The sequence below is a fragment of the Macaca mulatta genome, chromosome 4 (assembly GCF_049350105.2).
Source record: "Macaca mulatta isolate MMU2019108-1 chromosome 4, T2T-MMU8v2.0, whole genome shotgun sequence".
Taxonomy (NCBI): Eukaryota; Metazoa; Chordata; class Mammalia; order Primates; family Cercopithecidae; genus Macaca; species Macaca mulatta.
In genome coordinates, this window is record NC_133409.1 from 44,249,605 (window position 1) to 44,266,413 (window position 16,809).

The following is a 16,809-nucleotide window of genomic DNA, read 5'->3' on the forward strand; positions in this document are numbered from 1 at the left end:
CCATTCTTGCTCTAGTCACAGCTTATTTTTCCAGACCATATTGTTCTAAGCCTCAATTACATTAAAGTCAGGAGGCCACCAAAGAACTCCACATGCCACCGCGCTGGCGGGTGGAGCAAGTCAAACAGGGCGGCTCACGAACACCCAGGAGTCCAGGAGGCCGGGGTGGGGAGGCCTGGATGACGTCACTGGAGGTGGCCCGGCCCCGCGCGCGGCGTGACGTCACGCGGGCGGTCCCGTCAGCCGTGAGGTCACCTGGTGGGCGCGGCCAGGCCGAATCCCCAGTGTCGTCACGGGAGGGGGCGGGCCCAGAGCGTGTCAGCGCAGCCGAATCAAAACAAGCCGGAGACCCGCCTTTTCCCTCCGGCTCGGGAGAGTCTCGCTCGCGCCCCGGGCCCGCGGCGCCCGCGCGGCTGCGAGCCTCGGGTAGCCGCGTGCCGGCTCCAGGAAGCCGGAGAGGGCGCGGCGGCCGGGATGGCGCGGCACGGGCCGTGCGGCTAGACGGGTGCCGAGGGAATCGCCGGCTCGCGCCCTCCGTTCTTTCCCGGAGCCGGCTTCGCGCAGGGCCGGGAGCGGCCGTGCAGCTGGGATCCGCCTTCGCTGACGCCGGGCACCTACCTGGACGCTCGCGAGCGAGATGCCCAACCCCAAAAACAGCAAAGGCGGCCGCAAAAACAAGCGCGCCAACAGCAGCGGCGACGAGCAGGAAAATGGAGCCGGGGCCCTGGCAGCGGCGGGCGCGGCAGGAGCGGCGGCCGGGGGGGCCCTGGCGGCGGCTGCCGGCTGCGGGGCGGCGGCGGCGGGTGCGCCGGGCACCGGAGGCGCGGCGGGCGCAGGAGGCGCGGGGACTGGCGCCGCGAACGCCGCGGCCGCCGCGGGGGCTGCAGCCGCGGGCGATGCCAAAAACGGTAAGACGGGGCTGGCGGGGAGAGCGCCAACTTCCTCCCCGACGGGGACGGCGCGGTGGCGGGGCCCTGGGTGGCGCGGGCGGTGCGTGGACAATGCGAGAGTCAGGAAGTGCTCACCCCGCCCCTCCGCCCCGCCGCGGCTGCCCCTTCGCGGTCCCCACGCCTGGCGGCGGGGACGGATCTGCGGCCCGTGCCGGGTGTCCGCGCGGGGGGCAGCCCGCGCCCCACACTCTGAGGGACTCCAGGCTGCGGCAGCGCTGCCCTCGGGCCCAGCCTGCTGCCCGCGCTGGCACTGCCCCGCCGTGTGTGCCGGGCCGCAGGGAGGAAGGAAGGGAGGAAAGAGCCGCCCAAGTTGAGAAGAATGATCCGACTGAAAACTTAGGCACCGGTTCATTCTTCTCGGTGCTCCCAGGCCACCCATAACCCCCGGAGTAAGGGAGAGCCTCAATTCTCAGCACACCCAGGCTTGCTGCGTCGATCGCCACAGGTGAAGAGGCCTCGAGACATTTAGGGCCTCTGTGTTTGCTCTTAATTTTTTGGCTTGCTTGAGGAAGGAAGAGAATCTGAACTTGACTTCCGTTCTCAGCCCGTAGTTAAAAAAAAAAAATCATTCTCTATGTCATTCTGCTTAACATTGTCAGAAGGAAGCTTTATAATCTTAGGTAGCGCCTGAATGCTCTTTTTGAGGGGACACTTAGGAACTGGCCAAGATGTGACAGGATTTCTGTTCTCATTACAGAGCCGTGGTTTTCGTTAGAAGGTGCTGGGCAAACACTTTTACTCATTTGGACAGTTCTTTGAATTCCTCTAGTCAGGCACTTTTTCCAGGAAGACAACCTAGGTATTTTAATGAAGGGAGACTTGAATTGTTATATCTGGCTTTTAATTTACAGCTTCAGGTTTTCAGGTTTTTAAACCATTCTTTATGTAGATCAGGCACTTTTTTTTTTTTTTAGACGGAGTTTAGCAATTTCGCCCAGGCTGGAGTGTAGTGGCGCGATCTCGGCTCACTGCAACCTCCGCCTTCCGGTTTGAAGCGATTCTCCTGCTTCAGCCTCCCGAGTAGCTGGGATTACAGGCCCCCACCACCACGCCGGGCTAATTTGTGTTATTTTTAGTAGAGACAGGGTTTCACCATGTTGGCCAGGCTGGTCTCGAATTCCTGACCTCGTGATCCGCCCATCTCGGCCTCCCAAAGTGCTGGGATTACAGGCGTGAGTCGCCACGCCCGGCCAGATCAGGAACTTTTTAAACAGGGCACCTACATTTACAAGCAACCTATAGCGCTCTGAACATAGGCGGCTGAATGTCGCCTGTTAGAAACAGAACTGTAGGCCCCGTTGGCTGTGTCTCTGCAATATTGAAATAGGAAGATTTATTTATTTATTTTCAGAAACAAACTTACCCCGTTTGTGAATGTCTCAATACTAGTTTTGGGTAGCCTGTGTTCTTCATGTTCTTTCGTTTTTCTCCTGGCTTTAACCTTCATTTTGGTATTGATGTGGCAGAGAGAAAGGTGCTCAGACTCTGGGTAGGACAGACTCCTAGCTCAGCCATTTAGAGCTTCGTCATCTTGGAAAGGTCAGTCTTCCTGAGCCTCAATTTCCTCATGTGTAAACTTGAAAAAAAAAATTACCCTGGCTCCCTCCTAGCGTTATTGAGAGGCTCGGAGTGTCCCTTCCCTATTATGCTCCCAGTTCTTGTTATTTTAAAGGTTACATATATAATGAGCTTAAGGTTTCTCACAAAGAGTGCATGAACAATGATGACAGCTTTCGTTTATTCATTCAAAAAGGATTAACTACCTGCAGTGTTCCAAGTACCGTGTTCAATACTAAGGGATCCAGCGGTAATTAAGAGGAGACATCCTGGTCCTCAGGGAGCTTGCATTCCTGTTCTGCTGGTGGTTTTGGTTTGCTCTGCCACCCCCTCCCCCACCGCCTCCTTTTTTTTTTGCCCTATGTGGAAGCCTCAAGTTCTCAGTTTCCTTTTATTTTTCTTACTCCAAAAGATTAGTCCACTTTAAGGTGGTGAGAGGAAATTTTTTTCTTAGGCTACTTGTACCTCCTAGTTTGTACATATCAAACTGGTTAAGGGGCCCCTATTATTCTCTGAAGTGGCAAACTCAAGTATATTTAGCAGCACAGTGTATGTGAAGAGCTGTGTTTCTGATTAGGAGCTTAAGTGAAAGTCAGAGAGAAAAAGGAATGGGCCAACATTCCCATAGTCAGGGGCAGAGAATGTAACTTGTATTAGAGGAGTGAACCAGATTTTATGATGCCCAGTTCTTGGTTCTGACTTGGTGTGAAGTCTACGTGAATGATTCACCTTAATTTGAAGAACCCCCCCTCAATTCTGCAGTTGATGATAACTGAACTTGTATGCTGAGGACTCCTGTGTGCAAAATCAATGAATACGGAAATTACAAATGCCTTTTTTTTTTTTTTTGCTTTGCTTTCTTTCTTTCTTTTTTTCTTTGCTATTTACAGCTATACTTTAGGTTTGGGAGAGGTGTTATTGGTGAATTTTTAAACGAAGGGGCAAGAGATGTGTCAATTCTTAAAATCAACTAAGGACCAATATTTGGATTTTTAATGTTAAAATTGTTATTGGTACTAGTTTTAAGTGTATTTCAATTTTTTACTTAACCGTGACATTAGGTTTTGTAATTACGAATATTACAAATCAAGTAATTATTACAAGAAAGGAGGTACTTGATATTTGCTGAAAATTGTAAATAGTTTGTTTTCACTGTTCAAGTCAGCTATCTGCATCTACAAACATGCAAACTTAATGACTTCACTTAAAATTAATAGTGTTTATTTGTAGTTGTTTGGAGTTTATAGAGTGGTTTTGTGTCTTGTAGCTCTTGGGCAGTGTGGCCGCCAGGGCAGGGCAATATTAGCTTTTATTTTGTTCAGTTTGTCAAGTGGGCATAAATACTTATTCTATAAAGGAAGATTACTAGCTAGGGAGAGCTTGGGGAAGCTGTGGTATAGTTGTGGTTGGAGAAGTTGAACTGGCTGCAGTTGTGCATCTTGAGTAAGTTTAATATTCTTAGGATATCATACCTCTAATAATAAATTTATTGGATACTAATTTTAAGATACTAGTTTATGAGGTCTATTTTTCAGGGATTGGAGTAAAAGACCACCCCATCCTCTTCCTACGTAGTAATCTGTCTGCACACATACTGTTTGCATTTTCATTGTAGGTACACAAGATTACCAATGGTTATATTTAGAATCTAGTTATCAAAAGGTAGATATGTAGTTTCATTCTGGTTCCATTAGGCCTCTGCAATTTTGCTTCAGGACTAAAAGTATTTGAAACCTTGATCATGGTATATCTAGTTTTCAATGGGCCTGGCTCTTAAGTACTTTTATAAATTCCTGTTACTGGATGACCATGGTCCATCACTCCACTTATTCCTGACTGACACCAGAACCCGTGGGCAGCAGAGTCTGCCTTAATTCATGGAACTGTTTCTAGCAGATGGAGTTCGTTTGCATAGAGATTGGCTTTCCATTTGGTGGACCTAAATTCAAATTCTGGCTCTTCAAATTGGCTGTCAAATGACCTTGGGCAAGTCATTTAACTTCTCTGAGCCTTGGTTTCTGCTTTGTAAAATGGGATTGTAGTACCTACCCATACAGATGTAGTAAAATATCTATATAATATATTTAAAATAAATAGATTACATACACTAGATAGATTAGAACAATGTCTGACTTACAGTACCAGCTTATGAAGTGTTAGCTGTTTATCTTAGATCCTGGAAATAGTCTGAGCAGAGATACACGTGCTGGAGGTTTACTGGGAGTGCTCTTGGCATCGTTCCTAGTGGAGGAGGGAAGGAAGCAGAATTGGGCAGAAGCAGGAGTTGAACTGTGTTGCATCTGTAACAGAGACCCCAGTTGACCCTCTCTTGGGGAGCTCTGGAGGTGGGATGGCCTTTCAGAATTATCTCACCTTAAATAATAGGGGCAGGGCCTTCTTGCACACACTCCCCTGACTCCCAGTTGACTGATCATTTCAACTTGGGCTCCCTACAGGAAGAGAGTATGACCTTGAGGGTGGCATCTCTTTACCTGGAAACCCTTTGTGGAGAAGGACTCAACTGAGAAGCTTCAGCTCTGAGTGAAAGGAGAGCCATTCTTATTCCCCTAGCATTATGGATGTCTTCATTTAGACCACCAGTACCATTCACATAATACAGGTGTGGGATAAATATTTCTCACTAACAACTAAATAGACTTTGTGGAGGAGACTGGGAATTAACCACCTTTATAACAATGTTTCCATGGGAAAATGCGTTCTGAATTCCATATATCTGTTTACAAGTAGATTTTTTTGGAGTACCACCTGCTCACTATGCACAGGATTTGTATTTTGCTGCATATTTAGGTCACTAAAGACACTTTTTATAACCCAGGTTTGTAGTATATTTTAAGTAGTTTCTTTTTAGATGTTTACTTTAATTCCTACTACATTTAAATTACCTATATCCATCAGAAGGAAAATGAAAAATGTTTGCTTGCTGTTTGTTTTCAAATCAAGGAGTATCTGTTGAGGATTTAAGGTATATAGACTACCATTATAATCTTAGAAAACATTTTCTTGCCTTATCTAGAAGTCAGTTTTTTGGGTCTTCAGAAGTATTTGCCTTTGGATGTTGTCTTTTGAAATTCACCTTTATAATGGAGATTGGCAGAAAATATTGCCTCATGCATCAAAGATTCTTCCTGTACACTTTGTGTATTAAAGTGAAGAGCTCTTCTGTGCGCCGTTCATGGCACTCTATGCACAGTCTCGTCTTTCTCTCATTCTTTACTTGTTACAGGACCTGTGATCTGTCCTTAAGTTCTAGAAACTAAACCTTCAATGTCAATTTTCCTGTAAGTCCAAAAATTTCATTCTATGGAGAATTGAAAACAGGAGATAAAATGGGAAAATCTCTTGCAGCTTAATCCTCCTATGAGTTTACTTCAGGCTTTTAGCTATGAATAATTTAAAGAACTTGAAGGTATCAGAAGAGATTCTTTACAGGGAAAAAAAAAAAAAATCTGTCCTGACTCATTTTGATCACCAACTCTTTGGCATTTTTAAGGGCTTTATTTATTTGAAAATATTGTGTAATTTTATTATTTTACCAGTAATAAAATAAGCATTGTAGAAAAAAGCTTTCCTTGCCTTTCTGGTTAAACACATAATTCCACCACTTAAGAGATCAACATTATTAGTATTTTGATATATGTTCTTGCAGCCTTAAATTTTTTTTTCTCACAAAACTTTTAAAAGTACGTATACAGTTTCTGTAAAAAGAAAGTCATATATATTATAATCTGATTTTTACACATAGAATCGTTTGTGGACATTTTAGCAGAGCAGTAAATATACCGGTGCATCGTCATATGTCTGCACCTTGGAAATTTGATCATTCCACTATTGTTTACCTTTAGGTTCTTATTCATATATTTCTGGGCATTTGTCCACTTAATTACTTCATGTTTTAGTTTGTTTCTGCTGCCACAACAAAATACCTCAGTCTGGATAATTTATAACAATAGAATTTTATTTCTCACAGTTCTAGAAGCTGGGAATTCCAAGGTCACAGCCAGCAGATTCTGTAGCTGGTGAGAATCACAGCATCCTTACATGGCAGAAAAGGTGAAAGGGATGAACTTGTTCCTTCAAGCACTCTTATGAGGGTTCTAATCCCATTTATGAGAGCCCTCATGGCCTAAACACCTTCTTTTTTTTTTTTTTTTTTTTTTTGAGACGAAGCCTCCCTATGTCGCCAGGCTGGAGTGCAGTGGCGTGATCTCCACTCACTGCACCCTCCACCTCCCAGGTTCAAGCGATTCTTCTGCCTCAGCCTCCCTAGTAGCCGGGACTACAGGCATGTGCCACCATGCCTAGCTAATTTTAGTATTTTTAGTAGAGACAGGGTTTCACCATGTTGGTCAGGATGGTCTCGATGTCTTGACCTCATGATCCGCTTGCCTTGGCCTCCTGAAGTGCTGAGATTACAGGCATGAGCCGCCACGCCCGGCCGTGGCCTAAACACCTTCTAAAGGCTCCACCTCATAATACTGTTGCACTGGGGATTAAGTTTCAGCATGAATCTTGGAGGGACACAAACATTCAAACCATAGCATGTACTGAGGAAAAATTCTTCCTATGGACTTGCTATGTCAAAGGATATGCATATTTTCATGACTTTTAATACATGCTGACACATTGCCCTGTTGAAAGGTTGTACCAGTTCGACATTGCTGTGATCAGGGTACTTTTCCCATGGTCTCATCATTCCGTGGTTGTTTTAAAGGGATGCTGGAGAATTGCTCAGCAAATTCTCCAAAATGTCTTAGCAACTGGAGGGCCGCATTTGCATCCGGAATTTGGAGCAGATGCTATCATACATAGGGGGACTTTCCAAGGCTGAATGTATTTCTGTTGGAGACTTCTGTAGTCTTTAGTGATTTGGTAGCATACAGAGATTTTAAAAAGTATTAATGGTGGCTGGGCAATGGTGGCTCACGACTGTAATCCCAGCACTTTTGGAGGCCGAGGCGGGCGGATCACAAGGTCAGGAGTTCGAGACCAGTCTGACCAACATGGTGAAACTCTGTCTCTCTACTAAAAATACAAAAATTAGCCGGGCATGGTTGCGGGCTCCTGCAATCTCAGCTACTCGGGAGGCTGAGGCAGGAGAATTGCTTGAACCCATGAGGTGGAGGTTGCAGTGAGCCGATACCGAGCCATTGCACTCCAGCCTGGCGACAGTGAGACTTCGTCTCAAAAAAATAGTAATAATGTGTAGATGATATTTTAGTAACTGATGATAGAGTTAGTGAAGATGAAAGCATAGACCTTTGAAATTCTGTCTGCATCATGATTCTAATCTTATAAAGTAAGGTCTGGAGTTTTTAAAGTTTTAGTGAAAAAAGACTGGGTACTTCAGGCCTGGATGTAAAGCTAGGTGCCATAACTTACTAGCACAATGGCTTTGGGGCAAGCTATCTAACTTTTCTCAGCCTCTGTTTTCTAAATGCAATCCTTTGGGGTGTTTTTTTTGAAGGAAAACAATATATGTGAAAGACTTTGGCACAGGGCCTGGCAGATATGAGCCTTGTCAACAACAACTTTATAAATTTTGTGGTTTGTTCAACCTTATCCAACTAAAAAACTTGTTAAGCCATTGTGCTGTTAAGAACAGACACTAAGACATTAATGTGGAAAAAGACTATAGTACCATGCACGTTTTTATTCAAGCACTGCTTTGATTCAAAATGATTATCTACTCTTCCTCCATCTTCTCTTCCTTATAGTTTACTGGGAAAAAAATCAGATAATTTAGCTAAAAATAAGCAAGCAAAAAGCAACATGTAAAAATGGGTACATCTTCCTTATCTAGAAATAAATGCTGCCGGGCATGGTGGCTCACGCCTGTAATCCCAGCACTTCAGGAGGCTGAGGCAGGCAGATCACGAGGTCAGGAGATGGAGACCATCTTGGCCAACATGGTGAAACCCCATCTCTACTAAAAATACAAAAATTAGCTAGATGTGGTGGCACGTGCCTGTAATCCCAGCTACTCAGGAGGCTGAGGCAGGAGAATCGCTTGAACCCGGGAGGTGGAGATTGCAGTGAGCCGAGATTGCGCCACTGCACTCTAGTCTGGCGACAGAGCGAGACTCCGTCTCAAAAAAAAAAAAAAAAAAAAAAAAGAAAGAAATGCAAGTAAGTTATTATATGTATTAAACAGGGGCAACTGTGAAAGAGCAGGAACATATGAATGGCAGAATATTGGGTTAAATCTAAGTACTGGATTTGAAGATGGAGAAGTCACGTGAGTATGTGGAGTTGTGTAGCTGAAGGAGGTGAGGAGCACAGGTTGTACTTTGGGGGATCAGCCAGGGCTTAGTGTTACTGAGAATTAAACACAAGACCCTTCCCTCTCTCTAGGCAACTACTGGATTCATTAGGTCCTCATTCATTGTTTATGCGCTCATCCATTTACTACATATTTATTATGCACCTACTGTCTCCTATGACTGAGAAGTACAATGTTAAATTATACTTGGGGGCATCAGAATCCACACCCTCAAGGGCTCACTGTGAAGCTGGCAGAGAGACATGGAAACAAGAGCCATGATAAGGTACTGTGGGTACCCAGTGGGGAAAATGATGTTTCCTGGAGGAGGGGACATTTGAGCTGAGTCTTACAGGAAGAGAGACAGTGAATTCTAAAGATAGAGAGAGGATGTTCCAAACAGAGGGAGGTGAGAAAGGGCCTTGAGTTCTGGTTGCTCCAAGAGTTTGATGTGGCTCGTGTCAGGCACTGTGGTAGGACTGGAGGCTGGAAAGGGGGCTGGGTCAGACAGTCAAATCTGGATGTTTTGTAGCCAGTGGAGAACCGCCCCCCTAGGTTTATAAGCAAGGACATGGTCAGCTGAATTTGAAAAGGGGGTAATCATAGGTTGTTGACAAGTTTGTAAAATTATATATTTTAACAGAATGAGTATCTTTTAATACAGCTAATAAAGGATTGGAGGTGGTGCCTGCCATGGACCCTCAATTGTGGGTCTGCTGATCAATGAAGCAGATTGCACATGGCCCTTGCTGCTTTTCTGCCCATCAGGATGACAGTGTTGCAGGATCCAAGACTCCTGTATGGAAAGCCTGTCTTAATTGTGGGCAGCAGCAGCCCCATGCTTTCTGAGCCATGTGAGGTTACTAATTGAGGTTAACATCAGAGAACTAGATGCCAGGGGGAGGGATTGGGACCATCTGAGCAGATAAGATTTTCTCTAGAAGCAGGGGCTTGTCTCTATGGCTTATTTTTCATACCTAGGTAGAAAGTGTATATCTCTGTGCCAAGTTGTACTAATTATCTTGGTTTGTCATTTTATTTTTGTCAACATCTTACCAGTTTTTAAAACAATAAACTCTAGTGAGGGGAGATGCTATTTTGTACAGTGTGACTGTGTGTGTTTTAATTTTGTATATTTCAGAAAGCTTCCAGTTTTCAGTGGTTAGTGAAATAGCAACTTGCTTTATTTAATCAACAGGATGTTTTAGCTTAATTGTACTTGAGAGCTTTTTATAAACTAGCAAAAAGTCAGTAGCATTTGTAATACTTTAAAACGTTACGATTTTTCAGACAAATTATTTTGGCTAAATTATACAGATAAGGGTAATACTTGAAAAGTCTAAGAGTGAGAAACAAGAAAGATATTAAGAGGAAGCTTAAAAAAAAGTGAGGAAAGAGGAAGACCAAGTGTTGAATGTAGTCACATAATTGCTTAGATGGCATTTAATGAGAAAGTTAGCATTGTTCTCATATATACTCATAGTGTATTCCATAGATTTAAATTGTCAAGGAGAAGAAACTTTCTCTACTCTCTTAGGCTTAGTGATTGAGGGTCTGCAAGTTAAACTGGCAAGAGACAGATTGCAAGATAAAAGACATTTAATCATAGAAAAATGTGACTCAAAGGAGCGGTTAGAAGCAGGGGCTTGTATGTTATTTTAATAGGGGAAGGGGGAGGGGAGAAAAGAGAACTTATGGGAAAACAGAGGACTTTTTGGAAAGATAAGTGGGCCTTTTGGAGAATACATGGAAGATACGATCGTTTTGTGGTAATATCAACTTGGTGTGGGGTGAAGACTTCTCATCTCTGGTGATGAGTCACTCTTCCTTGGTTGCTCCTGGGGAGGGGATTTATGTTAATCGAATTCTTTTGAGAGCCTCTGCTTTTAGGCCAGTAAGAGATTTCAGGAGCTTAATCACTTTCAGCTCTTTAATTTTTATGCCACAGTGGCATATTCTGGACCGCTTCAAAATATATTGCCACTCAAATCATATTACCCCCCTTCCCACCAAGAACAATTACAGATAGTCAGATAGGAAAAGATGGTCCAGGTGTCATAATTCACATTTCTCTTTATTTCATTTTATTGGAAATTCATTAAAAATAGAATGCCTTAAGGTCTGTTCCTTCCTAACGCTGATCAAGAGGATGAATTCAGACAAAAGTTAGTAAGGTATCAAATTGCTCAGGTAAGTTAAGCAGCTACTTGCCACATTGAAAATGTATGTTTTTCCCTAGGGGTGAGCATAGGTTTGATTATACTTTAGATCATATTCCTTCAAGTTATAAAGTCATCTCAGGAGAGTCTTTTGACACTAATGTTGAAACTGAATCACAAGTTTTGTTTTCATTTTATAAATGAGCACTCCTGATTGTGATGCTTATTTCAGTATAATATTTAGTATAACACAACTTACTAAGGTAACACACTAGTTGTTATGCTTAACACAGCTCAGTGGGCAGAAGTCAAAACAGAAATGTACAGAATCAAGTTCTGACTATTTTTGATTGGCAGCAGGTACAGTCTGTAATCTGAGAGCGGGAGCCCGAGATGGCTGGTGATAGGTGTCAATGAACAGACACGGAGAGCCCAGAACAGTGCTGCCAGAAGCCATGAAGAGGGCCTGGCATTAAAAATAAGAAGTGCCTGCAGCGGTGGAGGCAGAATTGTACATACCTAAAAACACAGGGAAGCTCAAAGAATTCTTCTAAATGGTTTCCAGCTCCTTGGATCCGTTCTTACTGGGCAGTGCCTATGTGTCAGTGACTTTCTTTACCTCAGTAATGATACAGTTCCACTATGTTAGACATATAGTTTTAGTAGTGAAGGTGATATGCTGTAGTGCAGAAGCAAATTAGAGAAGATTCCTGGGTGATTGGTGTGTTGGGGCTGTAGAACTCACAGAAAGGAGAAGCAGCCATTCCTAGTGACAGGAACAGTGAAGATGCCACAGCTCCCCTTTTTTAGTGTTTAATAGGAGTTAGGTGTGATCCCTGTAGTCCGCAGTCTACATTTGAGTATGAGGACAGTAAGCTTCTGAGATGGCCTTCCCTTCTTGCTCTGAGAATAGGCTTGGCTGTAGGGAAGTGTGCCTGACCCCCATGCTGTATAGTTGGAATCTTGATGTTGGGTCCGTCTTGACTCACACACATATGTACAGAAATAATGAAAAACTATATGCAGGTTTTTAGAGGACAGGACTGAAATTCAGTATGAAAACACCAGTATGGTTTTTATACTGAATAGGGACATTTACATTACTTTTAAAAGGTCTTGTGGGTTGGGCATAGTGGCTCATGCCTATAATCCCAGCACTTTAGGAGGCTGAGGTGGGCGAAACACTTGAGTCCAGGAGTTTGAAACCAGCTTGGGCAACATGACAAAACCCCGCCTCTGCAAAAATACAAAAATTAGCCAGATGTGGTGGTGCGTGCCTGTAGTCCCAGCTACTCGGGAGGCTGAGGTGGGAAGATTGCTTGAGCCTAGGAGGAAGGGGTTGCAGTGAGCTGTGTCTGGCCTGGGTGATAGAGCGAGATACTGTCTCAAAAAAGAAAAAAGCCTTATGCTTGTCATTCTGGTACTTGAACTGAAATTACATTTGTAAAACAAAATACTTGACCAAGGGAGCACTTTATTCACACATTGTACACGTATGTTGATCTGATCCTTCCATCACAGAAGGACTTCCTGGTCTTGGCTCGGGAGATTGTGAACATTTGAACTGGCACTTCCTGTACTTAATGGACCAGAGTTCATAACTAGCATGTGATTATCTTTAGGGTAAAGTCCTAGCAGTAGGATCACTGGTTTGATACATATTGCCAAACTGCTCCTACAGACGAGGTTTGCCAGTTTACACCATCAGTGGCGATAGTTTCTTCACACTCTGTAATGTAAATTTCGATAATCATTTTCATCTTTGCCAATCAGATGGATGAAAAATCACATCTCATTGTGTTAATATTTGCATTTGTTGGATTGTCAGTGAATATCTTTTTATATTTATATTGATCATTTGTATTTTTTTTCTTGCTTGTGATTTTTGTCCATTTTACTAATAGGGTATTTGTGTTCTTACTGATTTTCACAAAGTGTTTGTATATTCAGGGTACTTTTTGACATAGCTTTCCCTAGTTTATTGTTTGTTTTTCAGACTTGTTTATGGTTGTCTTTGCTGGTTAGAAATTTTACAGTTTTGTATGATTATGTTAACATCCATATAGAAATAAAGGTAAAGGTAAGGGAGCGTGAGGAAAGTTGTGAAATTACTTGTAGGCAAAGCAGTTTGGGCATGGCATAAAGTTAGCAACTTTGAGTTCATTTGTATACCAGTGCACAGTAATGCTATTACATTTATGAGATTGTGTTTACTTTTTAATTTGGAAGGCTCTGTTTCTCAGAATTGGTTGCAACCCGCCAGGTGTGGTGGCTCACGCCTGTAATCTCAGCACTTTGGGAGGCTGAGGCAGGCAGATCGCTTGAGGTCAAGAGTTCGAGACCAACTTGGCCAACATGGGGAAACCCCATGTCTCTACTAAAAATGCAAAAATTAGCTGGGCATGGTGGTGCATGCCTGTAATCCCCAGCTACTCATGAGGCTGAGACAGGAGAATCGCTTGAACCCAGGAGGTGGAGGTTGCAGTGAGCTGAGATCATGCCTCTGAACTCCAGCTTGGGCATTAGAGCGAGACTCTGTCTCAAAAAAAAAAAAAAAAAAAAAAATTGGTTGCAACTTCTGCTGCCCTCCCTTACCTCCTGTCCGAGTCTCTGGCCACTCACTGCTGTCATGTCAACAGGTGAGCTCCAGTGCTCAATACCCGTCTCTTCTTGCACATTTCTAAAATCCCTTGTAGTTTTTTTCCAGCTATGTAGGACTTTGACACTTGTAGATAAAGACTCATTATTTACTTGTAATTGCCTCTTCTCAAGAACCAGGCTGCAAACTGAGGCCTCTTAAGGCTAAATTGCCCATAAGTTGCTCATAATAACAGACTTAAATGCTGAATCATAAGAAAGTTCTTGTTTTTCTCCTTCTGGCACTTGAACTGAAATTACATGTGTATATTAATAAAATGAGAACATAGCACTCAACTGAACCAAGAGTTTATTCACACACCATGCATCATGCTGATGCAGGCAGCCTTTGTGCCTTCTCAGATGTCTGTGATTTGGAAGAGGTTTCCAAACTCATTCCTGTTCTAAAGAGTGTGAGATTTGGGAGACACAGGTTATAGGTGAAGATCTGGCTCTGCCATTTTGCAAGACTGCTGAACCTTGCCAAGTCCAAGTTTTATCTGCAAAAGTGAGCATAACATGATACTGTTTGTGATGAGCTTATTTTTCAAACCATAGAGCTTTTTGGAAAAGCAAATTGTGCCATGATTTGGGGATTTTAGTTTTTTCTAGGTGAGTTTTTGGTTCTCTGTTTGTAATGTGGTGTTGGGTGGCTGCTTCCCAACCAGAGATGAATGCACACACTGATTTGTTGGAAGAACCAGTGCTGACCTTGGCTTTCCCCCAGGGAGTTTGCAGTGAATGCTGGTCTTCCAAATCTGTATTCTGCTGCCTGGGGGAGCCTTTCGTTTCTCTGCAAGTTTGGATCTGGGAGCTCTTGCTGTGCAAATTTTGCCCAGAGAATCTGTAGTATTCATTCTCCTGCTGGTCTCAGGGCAAGTCCAGTTTTTTGAACGAGACCTTCTGGAGCTACTGCAAATGGCCTTTCTGATCCCACAGTGGGGAGAAACTGAGGTAACTGAAGTTTTGAGGAGGGTTCTTTCACTAGTGTGAGCATAGCTGACTTTGGAATTCTTTTGTTGTGATCTGTGGATCAATTCTGTTCCCGAGCTCTCCTGGATTTTGTTATAACAGCAGAGTCCACTTAGATTTTAACCATTTGATCAGCAGAGCCTTGTTTTTGGCCTGTTGTGCTGCATGATTTACAGTGTGCATCTGGATTTGTAATTATGCCTCACATAGTTTATATTTTGATTCGCTTTTCCGCTTTCTCCTCTTTACTTGCCTCTAGGACCATATGGAGTGGAAGTTTGCATGTTGTTGTAAAAGCATTTTGAAATGTTCACCAGACTTTCGTGGTTTCCTTACTTCCCTTTTAGGTTTTGCATTTTAAATTAGGTTATAGAATTGTGAATTTACCAAACTATATTGTGGATTTTATCCAGTTTCTGTGGGTATGAAATACTGGTCATGTGTATGTATCAATATTTTATATGGAATCATTATACTTCTTGGGGTTAGGCTGACAAAAAACAATTTGTTAGCTTCATTCATGAGAGGTATTCAGATTTGAAATTTTTGACTTTGGAATTAATCAGTTTTCCTCAACTTATATTTTAATGTTCTGTGATATATGTGATCTAAAGATGACTTTGGGGGTAGGAGTGGGGCTAAGAAAAAAAGAAATAGATGATAAAAAATATGACTTTGAATAATTTTAAATAATTTTAAATATTTTTTTCTTGATTAATTTTGGACATATGAATTAGAATTCATTTGGAATACATATTGAATATAATCATAGTTATATAACAAATTCTCTAATGGTGGAAAGTAAGTTTTAGATTTTTTTTTGGTAACTCTTTTCACAAATGTTATATTATTTTTCCCCTCTGGTTTTGAAATGAGTAGTTTTGGGTCTTTGAGAATGGTCATACCATAAAATTGTATCTGTGTTCCACAAAAGTTAGTAATTGGAAAAGGAATGAACATTTAGTTAAAATATCACTAGCTTAAACTATCAATGGGAGTCTGTAACTCTAAGTTTACTTAGTTTTCCTTAGAAAATTTTATGAAATACTCCCTTGAAATCAAATCATATTATAGCAAGTTGCTTCAAGTTAGTATATGTGAACTGCTAGGCTAAGACATAGTCATGACTGATTGTTGAGTCTAGTTTTCATTTTTACTGAGGTATGGATAAGACTTAGACATGCCCTCTTCTTTGACAAGTTTTTCCTTGTTGCAACAGATTCTATAACTTGCCTGTTGGTTGCTGATGCAGCTTTTCAGAAATAGGCTGTGCAGTGTGGCCCCAGGCAAAAGCTTTGTCTTTTCTCCCCAGAACCTAGCAAAATGACTGCCAGAGTGATCACTATAAAGCATTTTACCAGGTTATTTTGAAGGGATGCAGGGAGCAGAAGGAGTGTATTTCAGGAAGTTCAGCAGGGCAGAAAGGCCTGTGGAAAACAAAGAAGTGTAAGGATTTCTTTTATTTTAGTGTATGCGTAGGGTAAGGAAATGAATTTAGCTACATTGTGCTGAGATTTTATTGATTTAAATACAGTAGTCTTAAAATCATCTTGGGAGTTGGTGTGTTAACTCAATCCATTGATCCAAACAGAATGCAGGCAAGGCAGGCTGAACTTCTGTTTCTCCCGGCAGTGCTTTTTCTGCTACTTAATTTGATATTCTCCATACTGAGAGAATGATGTTTTTTTACATTCTTTCGAAGGAAAATCCTCCTCTTTTGAGTTTAGCAATTCTATTAACTAGAGCAGATTGTCGTTATTTTATTTTTTATTTTTTATTTTTTATTTTTTTGAGACGGAGTCTCGCTCTGTCGCCTAGGCTGGAGTGCAGTGGCTGGATCTCAGCTCACTGCAAGCTCCACCTCCCGGGTTCATGCCATTCTCCTGCCTCAGCCTCCCGAGTAGCTGGGAATACAGGCGCCCGCCACCTCGCCCAGCTAGTTTTTTGTATTTTTTTTAGTAGAGACGGGGTTTCACCGTATTAGCCAGGATGGTCTCGATCTCCTGACCTCGACCTCGTGATCCGCCCATCTCGGCCTCCCAAAGTGCTGGGATTACAGGCGTGGGCCACCGCGCCCGGCCTGTCGTTATTTTTAAGGAGTGCAAAGATTGGGGTCAGGAAATCTTTATACTGTAATTGAGTTTAAGTACTTTTTTAACGTGGCCTACTTAGGTTGGTGCAAAAGTAATTTGTGATTTTTGCCATTACTATTTTTACCTACTTTTTAAGTACTCTAAGGATTAATATGAGGATT

The 16,809-nt window shown here is 42.6% G+C and overlaps 1 protein-coding gene across 1 annotated transcript in view; it reads left to right on the forward strand.

Moving 5' to 3' along the window:
* The first annotated feature begins 310 nt into the window (after positions 1–310).
* HECA (hdc homolog, cell cycle regulator) overlaps positions 311–16,809 on the forward strand; it is a 45,671-nt gene continuing 29,172 nt past the window's right edge. Inside the window, exon 1 of the mRNA XM_002808398.4 lies at positions 311–908. Coding sequence (XP_002808444.2) covers positions 638–908 — 271 coding nt within the window. The 5' untranslated portion in view covers positions 311–637. The remainder of the gene's footprint in view (positions 909–16,809) is intronic.